At 41.0% G+C, this 14,354-nt stretch overlaps 1 protein-coding gene across 1 annotated transcript in view; it reads left to right on the top strand.

Annotated features, from left to right (window-relative positions):
* The window catches only part of LOC139754434 (proteasome activator complex subunit 4-like), a 576,322-nt gene that overhangs the window by 396,136 nt on the left and 165,832 nt on the right, over positions 1-14,354 (top strand). Inside the window, exons 25-27 of the mRNA XM_071671710.1 lie at positions 2,766-2,905; positions 13,806-13,907; positions 14,096-14,291. Of these exons, the coding sequence (XP_071527811.1) occupies positions 2,766-2,905; positions 13,806-13,907; positions 14,096-14,291 (438 nt within the window). The remainder of the gene's footprint in view (positions 1-2,765; positions 2,906-13,805; positions 13,908-14,095; positions 14,292-14,354) is intronic.

Consider the following 14,354-nt stretch of genomic DNA (forward strand, 5'->3'; position numbering starts at 1 on the left):
CCACTGCAGTACCATCCAAACCCGCTGCCTTGCCAGCTTTCATCTTCTGCAAAGCTTTTACTACCTCTTCTCTGTTTACCAAATCATTTTCCCTAACCCTCTCACTTTGCACACCACCTCGACCAAAACACCCCATATCTGCCACTCTATCATCAAACACATTCAACAAACCTTCAAAATACTCACTCCATCTCCTCACATCACCACTACTTGTTATCTCCTTCCCATTAGCCCTTTTCACTGAAGTTCCCATTTGTTCCCTTGTCTTACGCACTTTATTTACCTCCTTCCAAAACATCTTTTTATTCTCCCTAAAATTTAATGATACTCTCTCACCCCAACTCTCATTTGCCCTCTTTTTCACCTCTTGCACCTTTCTATTAACCTCCTGCCTCTTTCTTTTATACATCTCCCACTCATTTGCATTATTTCCCTGCAAAAATTGTCCAAATGCCTCTCTCTTCTCTTTCATTAATAATCTTACTTCTTCATCCCACCACTCACTGCCCTTTCTAATCTGCCCACCTCCCATGCTTCTCATGCCACAAACATCTTTTGTGCAAGCCATCACTGCTTCCCTAAATACATCCCATCCCTCCCCCACTCCCCTTACCTCCTTTGTTCTCACCTTTTTCCATTTTGTACTCAGTCTCTCCAGGTACTTCCTCACACAATTCTCCTTCCCAAGCTCACTTACTCTCACCACTCTTTTCACCCCAACATTCTCTCCTCTTTTCTGAAAACCTCTACAAATCTTCACCTTCGCCTCCACAAGATAATGATCTGACATCCCTCCAGTTGCACCTCTCAGCATATTAACAACCAAAAGTCTCTCTTTAATGTGCCTATCAATTAACACGTAATCCAATAATGCTCTCTGGCCATCTCTCCTACTTACATGCATATACTTATGTATATCTCTCTTTTTAAACCAGGTATTCCCAATCACCAGTCCTTTTTCAGCACATAAATCTACAAGCTCTTCACCATTTCCATTTACAACACTGAACACCCCATGTACACCAATTTCTCCCCCAACTGCCACATTACTCACCTTTGCATTCAGATCACCCATCACTATAACCCGGTCTCGTGCATCAAAACTACTAACACTCACTCAGCTGCTCCCAAACCACTTGCCTCTCATGATCTTTCTTCTCATGCCCAGGTGCATATGCACCAGTAATCACCCATCTCTCTCTATCCACTTTCAGTTTTACCCATATCAATCTAGAGTTTACTTTCTTACACTCTATCACATACTCCCACCACTCCTGTTTCATGAGTAGTTCTACTCCTTCCCTTGCTCTTGTCCTCTTACTAACCCCTGACTTTACTCCCAAGACTTTCCCAAACCACTCTTCCTCTTTACCCTTGAGCTTCATTTCACTCAGAACCAAAACATCCAGGTTCCTTTCCTCAAACATACTACCTATCTCTCGTTTTTTCTCATCTTGGTTACATCCACTAACATTTAGGCACCCCCATCTGAGCCTTCAAGGAGGATGAGCACTCCCTGCATGACTCCTTCTTCAGTTTCCCCTTTTAGAAAGTTAAGATACAAGGAGGGGAGGGTTTCCAGCCCTTCGCTCCCGTCCCCTTTAGTTGCCTTTTACGACACATGAGGAATGTGTGGGAAGTATTCATTCTCCCCTGTCCCCAGGGATAGTGAACATACTTGTTATTAATGTCACATTCGCTCTTTCCTGGAAACATTTCATAATAGAAATAGCCAAGTCTGGCTCTAAGAAACTGGGAGTCATGTTTAGATGTTGAAATTTCTTTTCTTATGAACAATTGCTCCATGTATACAAACTATTTTATTTGTCCTTGTATGGAATATTGCTTTCACATCTGGGGTTGTTTTAGCTCTGTATCCATACTTGACAGAGTTGAGTCAAAACATAATCCTCTTACCCTATGCTACAATGTTGGTTCACTTTCCCTATTTTATAGGTATTACTTTGGTTTTTGCTCCTGAGAGATGGCTGCTTGTGTGCCCCACCACTAGCAAGACTCCAACACTCAGCAAGCTGCTGCATCACATGATTACTGTTTGGCTGTTGACAACTCAAGGGTGGGCCATTTTGATAAGTGTTTTTTTTCCATACACCTTGAAGCTTTGGAACACTCGACCTTCTCATGTCTTTCCAATTAACTCCGATTTGGCACATTTTACAAGACAAGTTTTTCACATCTCCAAAATTATACTTTCCCTTCTCTCTTCTTTTTCCCTTTCATAATCTTCTCTATATTTCAATTAGGCCCAGCCTTGATGAGGACTTTTGTCCATGACTGGAGCCTTCAACATTAAAAAAAAGAAAAGAAAGAAGTTAGAGGCGGGCTCCATGGTTTGTTTTGTCATCCTATCCACCTCAGAATATCAATTGATATTGGGCTGTTTGGAAATTTGAAAACTAAACTGGTGAAATGACAAAGTGAAGATAGGCTTGAGGATGCATCATTACCATTCAAGTTGGCAACTGAAGACTGCTGATTTATGAAGCCTGATGGAGTCGCTGGTTTGACAATTAGGGCATTCACTATTATTGTATGAATGGATACATGTCTCAGACAGTTTTCGTGCTTTTGGTTGACAGGTAAGAAAGGTCAAGCTTTATATGGCTTTCATTTTTAGAGGTACAGGGAACAATCTTGTATAGCCATCGCTTATTTTTTCATATTGTATAAGTCCAGAAGTGGATCTTCTTTGAGTAGTTTATCTGATATTCAATGAATATTTTATGAGTGAATATCCTCCTCAGACATCAATATTCTACACACCATGGATTTTGAAGAATCAAAAACAGAAGCACAAGAAAATCAAGATAGATCCCTACTGTGTTGATGGATCACATAGTTATCCTGACAAAGCAGTTCCAGGGGATAATAGGCCAGATAATAAGTGAGTTTAATTTTGTTATATTCTGAAGTAGAGTATTACATATATATGTTCATATCTTGATTAAGAGGGCAAATGATAGTTGGAGTAAGAGAGTATCATTAAAGATTAGGGAATGTATTTTTGCGGCAGGGGTGTGTGATGTCTCCATGGTTGTTTAATTTGTTTATGGATGGGGTTGTTAGGGAGGTGAATGCAAGAGTTTTGGAAAGAGGGGCAAGTATGAAGTCTGTTGGGGATGAGAGAGCTTGGGAAGTGAGTCAGTTGTTGTTCGCTGATGATACAGCGCTGGTGGCTGATTCATGTGAGAAACTGCAGAAGCTGGTGACTGAGTTTGGTAAAGTGTGTGAAAGAAGAAAGTTAAGAGTAAATGTGAATAAGAGCAAGGTTATTAGGTACAGTAGGGTTGAGGGTCAAGTCAATTGGGAGGTGAGTTTGAATGGAGAAAAACTGGAGGAAGTGAAGTGTTTTAGATATCTGGGAGTGGATCTGGCAGCGGATGGAACCATGGAAGCGGAAGTGGATCATAGGGTGGGGGAGGGGGCGAAAATTCTGGGAGCCTTGAAGAATGTGTGGAAGTCGAGAACATTATCTCGGAAAGCAAAAATGGGTATGTTTGAAGGAATAGTGGTTCCAACAATGTTGTATGGTTGCGAGGCGTGGGCTATGGATAGAGTTGTGCGCAGGAGGATGGATGTGCTGGAAATGAGATGTTTGAGGACAATGTGTGGTGTGAGGTGGTTTGATCGAGTAAGTAACGTAAGGGTAAGAGAGATGTGTGGAAATAAAAAGAGTGTGGTTGAGAGAGCAGAAGAGGGTGTTTTGAAGTGGTTTGGGCACATGGAGAGAATGAGTGAGGAAAGATTGACCAAGAGGATATATGTGTCGGAGGTGGAGGGAACGAGGAGAAGAGGGAGACCAAATTGGAGGTGGAAAGATGGAGTGAAAAAGATTTTGTGTGATCGGGGCCTGAACATGCAGGAGGGTGAAAGGAGGGCAAGGAATAGAGTGAATTGGAGCGATGTGGTATACCGGGGTTGACGTGCTGTCAGTGGATTGAATCGGGGCATGTGAAGTGCCTGGGGTAAACCATGGAAAGCTGTGTAGGTATGTATATTTGCGTGTGTGGACGTATGTATATACATGTGTATGGGGGTGGGTTGGCCATTTCTTTCGTCTGTTTCCTTGCGCTACCTCGCAAACGCGGGAGACAGCGACAAAGCAAAAAAAAAAAAAAAAAGAAAAAAACATGTTTTGGAAGGAGGTAAATAACATGCATAAGACAAGAGAACGAATGGGAACATCGGTGAATAGGGCAATTGGGGAAGTAATAACAGATAGTAATGAAGTGAGAAGGAGGTGGAGTAAGTATTTTGAAGGTTTGTTGATGGTAGAGTGGCAGATATAGGGCATTTTGGTTGGGGCGTTGTGAAGTAAGAGGGGTCAGGGATATCTGTTTAGTGAAGAGAGAAGAAAAAGTGAAAGCCTTGCGGAAGATGAAATTTGACAAGGTGGTGGGTTTGGATGGTATTGCAGTAGAATTTATTAACAAAGGGAGTGACTGTGTTGTTCATTGGTTGGAAAGGATATTCATTTATTTATGGATCATGAAGTGCCTGAGGATTGGCAGAATATATACATAGTGCCATTGTACAAAGGCAAAGGGGATAAAGGTGAGTGTTCAAACTACAGAAGCATATGTTTGTTGAGTATTCCTGGGAAATTATGAGAGGGTATTGATTGAGAAGGTGAAAGCATGTACAGAGCAGCAGATTGGGGAAGAGCATTGTGGTTTCAGGAGTGGTAGAGGATGTGTGGATCAGGTATTTGTTTTGAAGAATGTATGTGAGAAATACTAAGAAGAACAGATGGATTTGTATGTAGCATTTATGGATCTGGAGAAAGCATATGATATGGTTGATAGAGATAGTTTGTTAAAGGTATTAAGAGTATATGGTGTGGGAAGTAAGTTGCTAGCAGCAGTGAAAAGTTTTTACCAAGGATTTAAGGCATGTGTAGGAGTAGGAAGAGAGGATGGTGACTGGTTCCCGGTGAATGTTGATCTGTGACAAGGGTGTGTGATGTCTCCATGGTTGTTTAATTTGTTTATGGATGGGGTGGTTAGGGAGGTAAATGCAAGAGTTTTGGAGAGAGGGGTGAGTATACAGTCTTTTGGGGATGAGAGGGCGTGGAAAGTGAGTCAGTTTTTGTTCGCTGATAATACATCCCTGGTGGCTGATTCGAGTGAGAAGCTGCAAAAGTTGGTGACTGAGTTTGGAAAAGTGTTTGAAAGTAGAAAGTTGAGAGTAAATATGAATAAGAGCAAGGTTATTATGTTTTGTAGGGTTGAGGGACAAGTTGACCGGGATGTAAGTTTGAATGGAGAAAAATTGGAGGAAGTAAAGTGTTTTATATATCTTGGAGTGGAATTAGCAGTGAATGGAACTATGGAAGCAGATGTGAGTTGCAGGGAGCGATAAAGAATGTTTTGAAGGAGAGAAAGTTATCTCGAGAGCAAAAATGGGTATGCTTGAAGGAGTAGTAGTTCCAATTATTGTATATGGTTGCAAGGCTTGGGCTAATAGAGAGGGTTGTACAGAGGAGGATGGATGTGTTGGAAGTGAAATTTTTGTGGACAATATATGGTGTGAAGTGGTTTGATCAAGTTAGTAATGAAAGGGTAAGAGATGTGTGTGGAAATAAAAAGAGCGTGATTGAGAGAGCAGAAGAGGGTGTGTTTTAATGGTTTGGACATATGGAGAGAATGAGTGAGGAAAGATTGATAAAGAGGGTATAGATGTCAGAGGTGGAGAGAACAGGGAGAAGCAGATCAAATTGTTGGTAGAAGGATGGAGTGAAAAAGATTTTGATCACTAAGGGCCAGAACATACAGGTGGGTGAGAGGCATGCAAGTAATAGAGTGAATTAAAACGTGGTATACCGCGGTCGACATGCTGTCAATGAATTGAACCAGGGCATGTGAAGTATTGGGGGTAAACCATGGAGAGGTCTGTGGGGCCTGGATGTGGATAGGGAGATGTGTTTTCGGTGCATTACACATGATAGCTAGGGAGTGAGTGTGAACAAATGTGGCCTTTTTTTTCTCTTTTTTTTCCTGGCGCTACCTCACTGAAGCACAGGGTAACGATGCTGTTTTCTGTGGGGCGGGGTAGCTCCAGGAATGGATGAAGGCAAGCAAGTATGAATATGTACATGTGTATATATGTATTATCCCTGGGGATAGGGGAGAAAGAATACTTCCCATGTATTCCCTGCATGTCGTAGAAGGCGACTAAAAGGGAAGGGAGCGGGGGGCTGGAAATCCTCCCCTCTTTTTTTTTTTTTTTTTTTTTTTTTTTTTTTTCCCAAAGAAGGAACAGAGAAGGGGGCCAGATGAGGATATTCCCTCAAAGGCCCAGTCCTCTGTTCTTAACGCTACCTTGCTAATGCGGGAAATGGCGAATAGTATGAAAGAAAAAAAAGTATATATGTATATGTCTGTGCATGTGTATATATATATATATGTAATGTATGTATATATGTATATGTTGATATGTATATGTGTGTAATGTGCATGTATGGGCATTTATGTATAGTGTGCATATGAGTAGATGGACCATTCTTCATCTGTTTCCTGGTACTACTTGGCTGAAGTGGGAAACGGTGATCAAGTATAATGAAATAGATAAATAGACATCTTGATTACCTCATCTAAAACCTGATTCTTCTGGAAATTATCATTTTATGTGCTCATTTTCTACACATTTAGTGTTAGCTGTCTTGATAGTTGTTGGGGTAGCTCCAGAAATAGATGAAAGCAAGCAAGTAAGAATATGTGCATGTGTATATATGTATATGTCTGTGCTTGTATATGTAAGATTATTAGTGAAAGAGAAGAGAGAGGCATTTGGACGATTTTTGCAGGGAAATAATGCAAATGAGTGGGAGATGTGTAAAAGAAAGAGGCAGGAGGTCTAGAGAAAGGTGTAAGAGGTGAAAAAGATGGCAAATGAGAGTTGGGGTGAGAGAGTATCATTAAATTATAGGGAGAATAAAAAGATGTTTTGGAAGGAGGTAAATAAAGTGCGTAAGACAAGGGAACAAATGGGTACTTCAGTGAAGGGGCTAATGGGGAGGTGATAACAAGTAGTGGTGATGTGAGAAGGAGATGGAGTGAGTATTTTGAAGGTTTGTTGAATGTGTTTGATGATAGAGTGGCAGATATAGGGTGTTTTGGTCGAGGTGGTGTGCAAAGTGAGAGGGTTAGGGAAAATGATTTGGTTAACAGGGAAGAGGTAGTAAAAGCTTTGCGGAAGATGAAAGCCGGCAAGGCAGTGGGTTTGGATGGTATTGCAGTGGAATTTATTAAAAAAGGGGGTGACTGTATTGTTGACTGGTTGGTAAGGTTATTTGATATATGTATGACTCTTGGTGAGGTGCCTGAGGATTGGTGGAATGCTTGAATAGTGCCATTGTACAAAGGCAAAGGAGATAAAAGTGAGTGCTCAAATAACAGAGGCATAAGTTTGTTGAGTTATCCCTGGGGATAGGGGAGAAAGAATACTTCCCACATATTCCCTGCGTGTCGTAGAAGGCGACTAAAAGGGAAGGGAGCGGGGGGCTGGAAATCCTCCCCTCTCATTTTTTTATTTTAATTTTCCAAAAGAAGGAACAGAGAAGGGGGCCAGGTGAGGGTATTGCCTCAAAGGCCCAGTCCTCTGTTCTTAACGCTACCTCGCTATCGCGGGAAATGGCGAATAGTATGAAAAAAAAAAAAAAAAAAAGTTGAGTATTCCTGGTAAATTATATGGAAGGGTATTGATTGAGAGGGTGAAGGCATGTACAGAGCATGAGACTGGGGAAGAGCAGTGTGGTTTCAGAAGTGGTAGAGGATGTGTGGATCAGGTGTTTGCTTTGAAGAATGTATGTGAGAAATACTTAGAAAAGCAAATGGATTTGGGTGTAGCATTTATGGATCTGGAGAAGGCATATGATAGAGTTGATAGAGATGCTGTATGGAAGGTATTAAGAATATATGGTGTGGGAGGCAAGTTCTTTATTTAGGATATAAGGCATGTGTACGAGTAGGAAGATAGGAAAGTGATTGGTTCTCAGTGAATGTAGATTTGCGGCAGGGGTGTGTGATATCTCTATGATAGTTTAATTTGTTTATGGATGGGGTTGTTAGGGAGGTGAATGCAAGAGTTTTGGAAAGAGGGGCAAATATGCAGTCTGTTGTGGATGAAAGAGCTTGGGAACTGAGTCAGTTGTTTGTTGTTCGCTGATGATACAGCGCTGGTGGCTGATTCATGTGAGAAGCTGCAGGAGCTGGTGACTGAGTTTGGTAAAGTGTGTGAAAGAAGAAAGCTGAGAGTAAATGTGAATAAGAGCAAGTAGGGTTGAGGGTCAAGTCAACTGGGAGCTAAGTTTGAATAGAGAAAAACTGGAGGAAGTGAAGTGATTTAAATATCTGGGAGTGGATTTGGCAGCGGATGGAACCATGGAAGCGGAAGTGAATCATATGGTGGGGGAGGGGGCGAAAGTTGTGGGAGCGTTGAAGAATGTGTGGAAGTGGAGAACATTATCTTGGAAAGCAAAGATGGGTATGTTTGAAGGAATAGTGGTTCCAACAATGTTATATAGTTGCAAGGCGTGGGCTATAGATAGAGTTGTGCCATGGAGGATGGATGTGCTGGAAATGAGATTTTTGAGGACAATATGTGGTGTGAGGTGGTTAGATCGAGTAATTAATAATAGGGTAAGAGAGAGGTGTGGTAATAAAAAGAGTGTGGTTGAGAGAGCAGGAGAGGGTGTTGTGAAATGGTTTGGTCACATGGAGAGAATGAGTGAGGAAAGATTGACCAAGAGGGTATATGTGTCAGAGGTGGAGGGAACAAGGAGAAGTGGGAGACCAAATTGGAGGTGGAAAGATGAAGTGAAAAAGATTTTGAGTGATCGGGGCCTAAACATGCAAGAGGGTGAAAGGCGTGCAAGGAATGGAGTGAATTGGAACGATGTGGTATACCGGGATCAATGGATTGAACCAGGGCATGTGAAGTGTCTGGGGTAAACCATGGAAAGTTTTGTGGGGCCTGGATGTGGAAAGGGAGCTGTGGTTTTGGTGCATTATTACATGACAGCTAGAGACTGAGTGTGAACGAATGTGGCCTTTGTTGTCTTTTCCTAGCGTTACCTCACGCACATGAGGGGGGAGGGGGTTGTTATTTCTTGTGTGGCAGGGTGGCGATGGGAATGAAGGCAGACAGTATGAACTATGTACATGTGTATATATTTATATGTCTGCGTGTGTGTATATATATGTATACGTTGAGATGTATAGGTATGTATATTCGAGTGTGTGGATGTGTATGTGTATGCATGTGTATGTGGGTGGGTTGGGCCATTCTTTCGTCTGTTTCCTTGTGCTCCCTCGCTAATGCGGGAGACATCGACAAAGCAAAATGAATAAATAAATAAAAAAATGTGTATATGTTATGTATATGTGTGTATATGTGCGTGTATGGGCATTTATGCATATATATATATATATATATATATATATATATATATATATATATATATATATATATATATATATTTATTAAAAAAGGGGGTGACTGTATTGTTGACTGGTTGGTAAGGTTATTTAATGTATGTATGACTCATGGTGAGGTGCCTGAGGATTGGCGGAATGCGTGCATAGTGCCATTGTACAAAGGCAAAGGGGATAAGAGTGAGTGCTCAAATTACAGAGGTATAAGTTTGTTGAGTATTCCTGGTAAATTATATGGGAGGGTATTGATTGAGAGGGTGAAGGCATGTACAGAGCATCAGATTGGGGAAGAGCAGTGCGGTTTCAGAAGTGGTAGAGGATGTGTGGATCAGGTGTTTGCTTTGAAGAATGTATGAGAGAAATACTTAGAAAAGCAAATGGATTTGTATGTAGCATTTATGGATCTGGAGAAGGCATATGATAGAGTTGATAGAGATGCTCTGTGGAAGGTATTAAGAATATATGGTGTGGGAGGCAAGTTGTTAGAAGCAGTGAAAAGTTTTTATCGAGGATGTAAGGCATGTGTACGTGTAGGAAGAGAGGAAAGTGATTGGTTCTCAGTGAATGTAGGTTTGCGGCAGGGGTGTGTGATGTCTCCATGGTTGTTTAATTTGTTTATGGATGGGGTTGTTAGGGAGGTAAATGCAAGAGTCCTGGAAAGAGGGGCAAGTATGAAGTCTGTTGGGGATGAGAGAGCTTGGGAAGTGAGTCAGTTGTTGTTCGCTGATGATACAGCGCTGGTGGCTGATTCATGTGAGAAACTGCAGAAGCTGGTGACTGAGTTTGGTAAAGTGTGTGGAAGAAGAAAGTTAAGAGTAAATGTGAATAAGAGCAAGGTTATTAGGTACAGTAGGGGTGAGGGTCAAGTCAATTGGGAGGTGAGTTTGAATGGAGAAAAACTGGAGGAAGTGAAGTGTTTTAGATATCTGGGAGTGGATCTGTCAGCGGATGGAACCATGGAAGCGGAAGTGGATCATAGGGTGGGGGAGGGGGCGAAAATTTTGGGAGCCTTGAAAAATGTGTGGAAGTCGAGAACATTATCTCGGAAAGCAAAAATGGGTATGTTTGAAGGAATAGTGGTTCCAACAATGTTGTATGGTTGCGAGGCGTGGGCTATGGATAGAGATGTGCGCAGGAGGATGGATGTGCTGGAAATGAGATGTTTGAGGAAAATGTGTGGTGTGAGGTGGTTTGATCGAGTAAGTAACGTAAGGGTAAGAGAGATGTGTGGAAATAAAAAGAGCGTGGTTGAGAGAGCAGAAGAGGGTGTTTTGAAATGGTTTGGGCACATGGAGAGAATGAGTGAGGAAAGATTGACCAAGAGGATATATGTGTCGGAGGTGGAGGGAACGAGGAGAAGAGGGAGACCAAATTGGAGGTGGAAAGATGGAGTGAAAAAGATTTTGTGTGATCGGGGCCTGAACATGCAGGAGGGTGAAAGGAGGGCAAGGAATAGAGTGAATTGGAGCGATGTGGTATACAGGGGTTGACGTGCTGTCAGTGGATTGAATCAAGGCATGTGAAGCGTCTGGGGTAAACCATGGAAAGCTGTGTAGGTATGTATATTTGCGTGTGTGGACGTGTGTATGTACATGTGTATGGGGGGGGGGTTGGGCCATTTCTTTCGTCTGTTTCCTTGCGCTACCTCGCAAACGCGGGAGACAGCGACAAAGTATAAAAAAAAAAAAAATATATATATATATATATATATATATATATATATATATATATATATATATATATTTTGATGCACGAGACCGGGTTATAGTGATGGGTGATTTGAATGCAAAGGTGAGTAATGTGGCAGTTGAGGGAATAATTGGTATATATATATATATATATATATATATATATATATATATATATATATATGTGTTTACCAAATCTGTTTGGTAAACACATATATATATATATATATATATATATATATATATATATATATAAAGTGAGAGGGTTAGGGAAAATGATTTGGTAAACAGAGAAGAGGTAGTAAAAGCTTTGCGGAAGATGAAAGCCGGCAAGGCAGCAGGTTTGGATGGTATTGCAGTGGAATTTATTAAGAAAGGGGGTGACTGTATTGTTGACTGGTTGGTAAGGTTATTTAATGTATGTATGACTCATGGTGAGGTGCCTGAGGATTGGCGGAATGCGTGCATAGTGCCATTGTACAAAGGCAAAGGGGATAAGAGTGAGTGCTCAAATTACAGAGGTATAAGTTTGTTGAGTATTCCTGGTAAATTATATGGGAGGGTATTGATTGAGAGGGTGAAGGCATGTACAGAGCATCAGATTGGGGAAGAGCAGTGCGGTTTCAGAAGTGGTAGAGGATGTGTGGATCAGGTGTTTGCTTTGAAGAATGTATGTGAGAAATACTTAGAAAAGCAAATGGATTTGTATGTAGCATTTATGGATCTGGAGAAGGCATATGATAGAGTTGATAGAGATGCTCTGTGGAAGGTATTAAGAATATATGGTGTGGGAGGCAAGTTGTTAGAAGCAGTGAAAAGTTTTTATCGAGGATGTAAGGCATGTGTACGTGTAGGAAGAGAGGAAAGTGATTGGTTCTCAGTGAATGTAGGTTTGCGGCAGGGGTGTGTGATGTCTCCATGGTTGTTTAATTTGTTTATGGATGGGGTTGTAAAGGAGGTAAATGCAAGAGTCCTGGAAAGAGGGGCAAGTATGAAGTCTGTTGGGGATGAGAGAGCTTGGGAAGTGAGTCAATTGTTGTTCGCTGATGATACAGCGCTGGTGGCTGATTCATGTGAGAAACTGCAGAAGCTGGTGACTGAGTTTGGTAAAGTGTGTGGAAGAAGAAAGTTGAGAGTAAATGTGAATAAGAGCAAGGTTATTAGGTACAGTAGGGGTGAGGGTCAAGTCAATTGGGAGGTGAGTTTGAATGGAGAAAAACTGGAGGAAGTGAAGTGTTTTAGATATCTGGGAGTGGATCTGTCAGCGGATGGAACCATGGAAGCGGAAGTGGATCATAGGGTGGGGGAGGGGGCGAAAATTTTGGGAGCCTTGAAAAATGTGTGGAAGTCGAGAACATTATCTCGGAAAGCAAAAATGGGTATGTTTGAGGGAATAGTGGTTCCAACAATGCTGTATGGTTGCGAGGCGTGGGCTATGGATAGAGATGTGCGCAGGAGGATGGATGTGCTGGAAATGAGATGTTTGAGGACAATGTGTGGTGTGAGGTGGTTTGATCGAGTAAGTAACGTAAGGGTAAGAGAGATGTGTGGAAATAAAAAGAGCGTGGTTGAGAGAGCAGAAGAGGGTGTTTTGAAATGGTTTGGGCACATGGAGAGAATGAGTGAGGAAAGATTGACCAAGAGGATATATGTGTCGGAGGTGGAGGGAACGAGGAGAAGAGGGAGACCAAATTGGAGGTGGAAAGATGGAGTGAAAAAGATTTTGTGTGATCGGGGCCTGAACATGCAGGAGGGTGAAAGGAGGGCAAGAAATAGAGTGAATTGGAGTCATGTGGTATACAGGGGTTGACGTGCTGTCAGTGGATTGAAGCAAGGCATGTGAAGCGTCTGGGGTAAACCATGGAAAGCTGTGTAGGTATGTATATTTGCGTGTCTGGACGTGTGTATGTACATGTGTATGGGGGGGGGGTTGGGCCATTTCTTTCGTCTGTTTCCTTGCGCTACCTCGCAAACGCGGGAGACAGCGACAAAGTATAAAAAAAAAAAAAAAAAAAAAAAAAAAAAAAAATATATATATATGTGTGTGTGTGTGTGTATATGAGTAGATGGGCCATTCTTCGTCTGTTTCCTGGTACTCCCTTGCTGAAGTGGGAAACAGTGATCAAGTATGATGAAATGAATGAATGAATATCTTGATTACCTCATCTAAAACCTGACTCCTCTGGAAATTATCATTGTATGTTCTCATTTTCTTCATCTAGTGTTCTCTGTCTTGATAGTTGTCGGCATTTAACTGCATATCTTTATGTATACGTGATTTTGCTTACTGTTAACATTTTAGCTCATGCAAAGGTTTTGTGTGCATGTCATGAATGCTACTCACTCTTTTTTATCTGTTTTCATGTAGGTTGTTTTAATTTTGACTGAAAAGAACATACAGTACTGCAAATCATTATTGATATTTTGAGCAGCATTAAATGTGACTGTCACTTGGAGAATAATTGATGTGACTTTCCTTCCACTAATTTTCATTTTTGTCATTCTGTTGTGCAGAAATATTGCTTAGGGACATGGATGAGGATTTGATTGTGATATTTTTATTTTAGTGCACTAAAGTTAGATAGTAATATACTTGAAAATAAAAAAGTTCAGATAGAGAAGAAAAGTGAGAACATTACTGACATAATTTTTTTTTTCATAGGTGGATGCAGTATGATAGTAGCAAAAAGATTACAAATGAGGAGCAGTGGGAAGAAACAAGATTTGTAGAGAAGACGTACTATGGGTGGTATACATGGCCTAAGTAAGTAGTGCTGTTGTCATTGTTGTGAGGGAAAATATTCCATTCATTAGAAATAGATTATTTATGATCTTTATTAGCCAACATAGCTAAGTTATTTAGTCTTTGTTTGTTGATAAAAAGAACTTTTGAATATTTATTCTTCAGGGATAAATTTTAGTGGAAAGTTATTAAAGATAATGAATTTCCAGATCTCTTTTGGTCTACGCTCCCCCTTCACAGCAGCCTCTACTAGACAGGAAAAGAGAAGAATTAACGAGTGAAGAATGTGTAGTTTATGACTTTTTCATGTCTCAAGATAATGTGGATAGATTGGTATCATTTTTATCTCTAGAAGAAAATAAAGATCGAGACGGCTTCAATACACGACGTTTCTGGATGTTTAAGGTAGTAGCCTATGAGAATTATGCTTGCCTAATTAGATTTTAAGTATGTTTAGTAAGAAGTTAT

This window comes from Panulirus ornatus, chromosome 17 (genome assembly GCF_036320965.1).
Source record: "Panulirus ornatus isolate Po-2019 chromosome 17, ASM3632096v1, whole genome shotgun sequence".
In the NCBI taxonomy this organism is placed as follows: domain Eukaryota; kingdom Metazoa; phylum Arthropoda; class Malacostraca; order Decapoda; family Palinuridae; genus Panulirus; species Panulirus ornatus.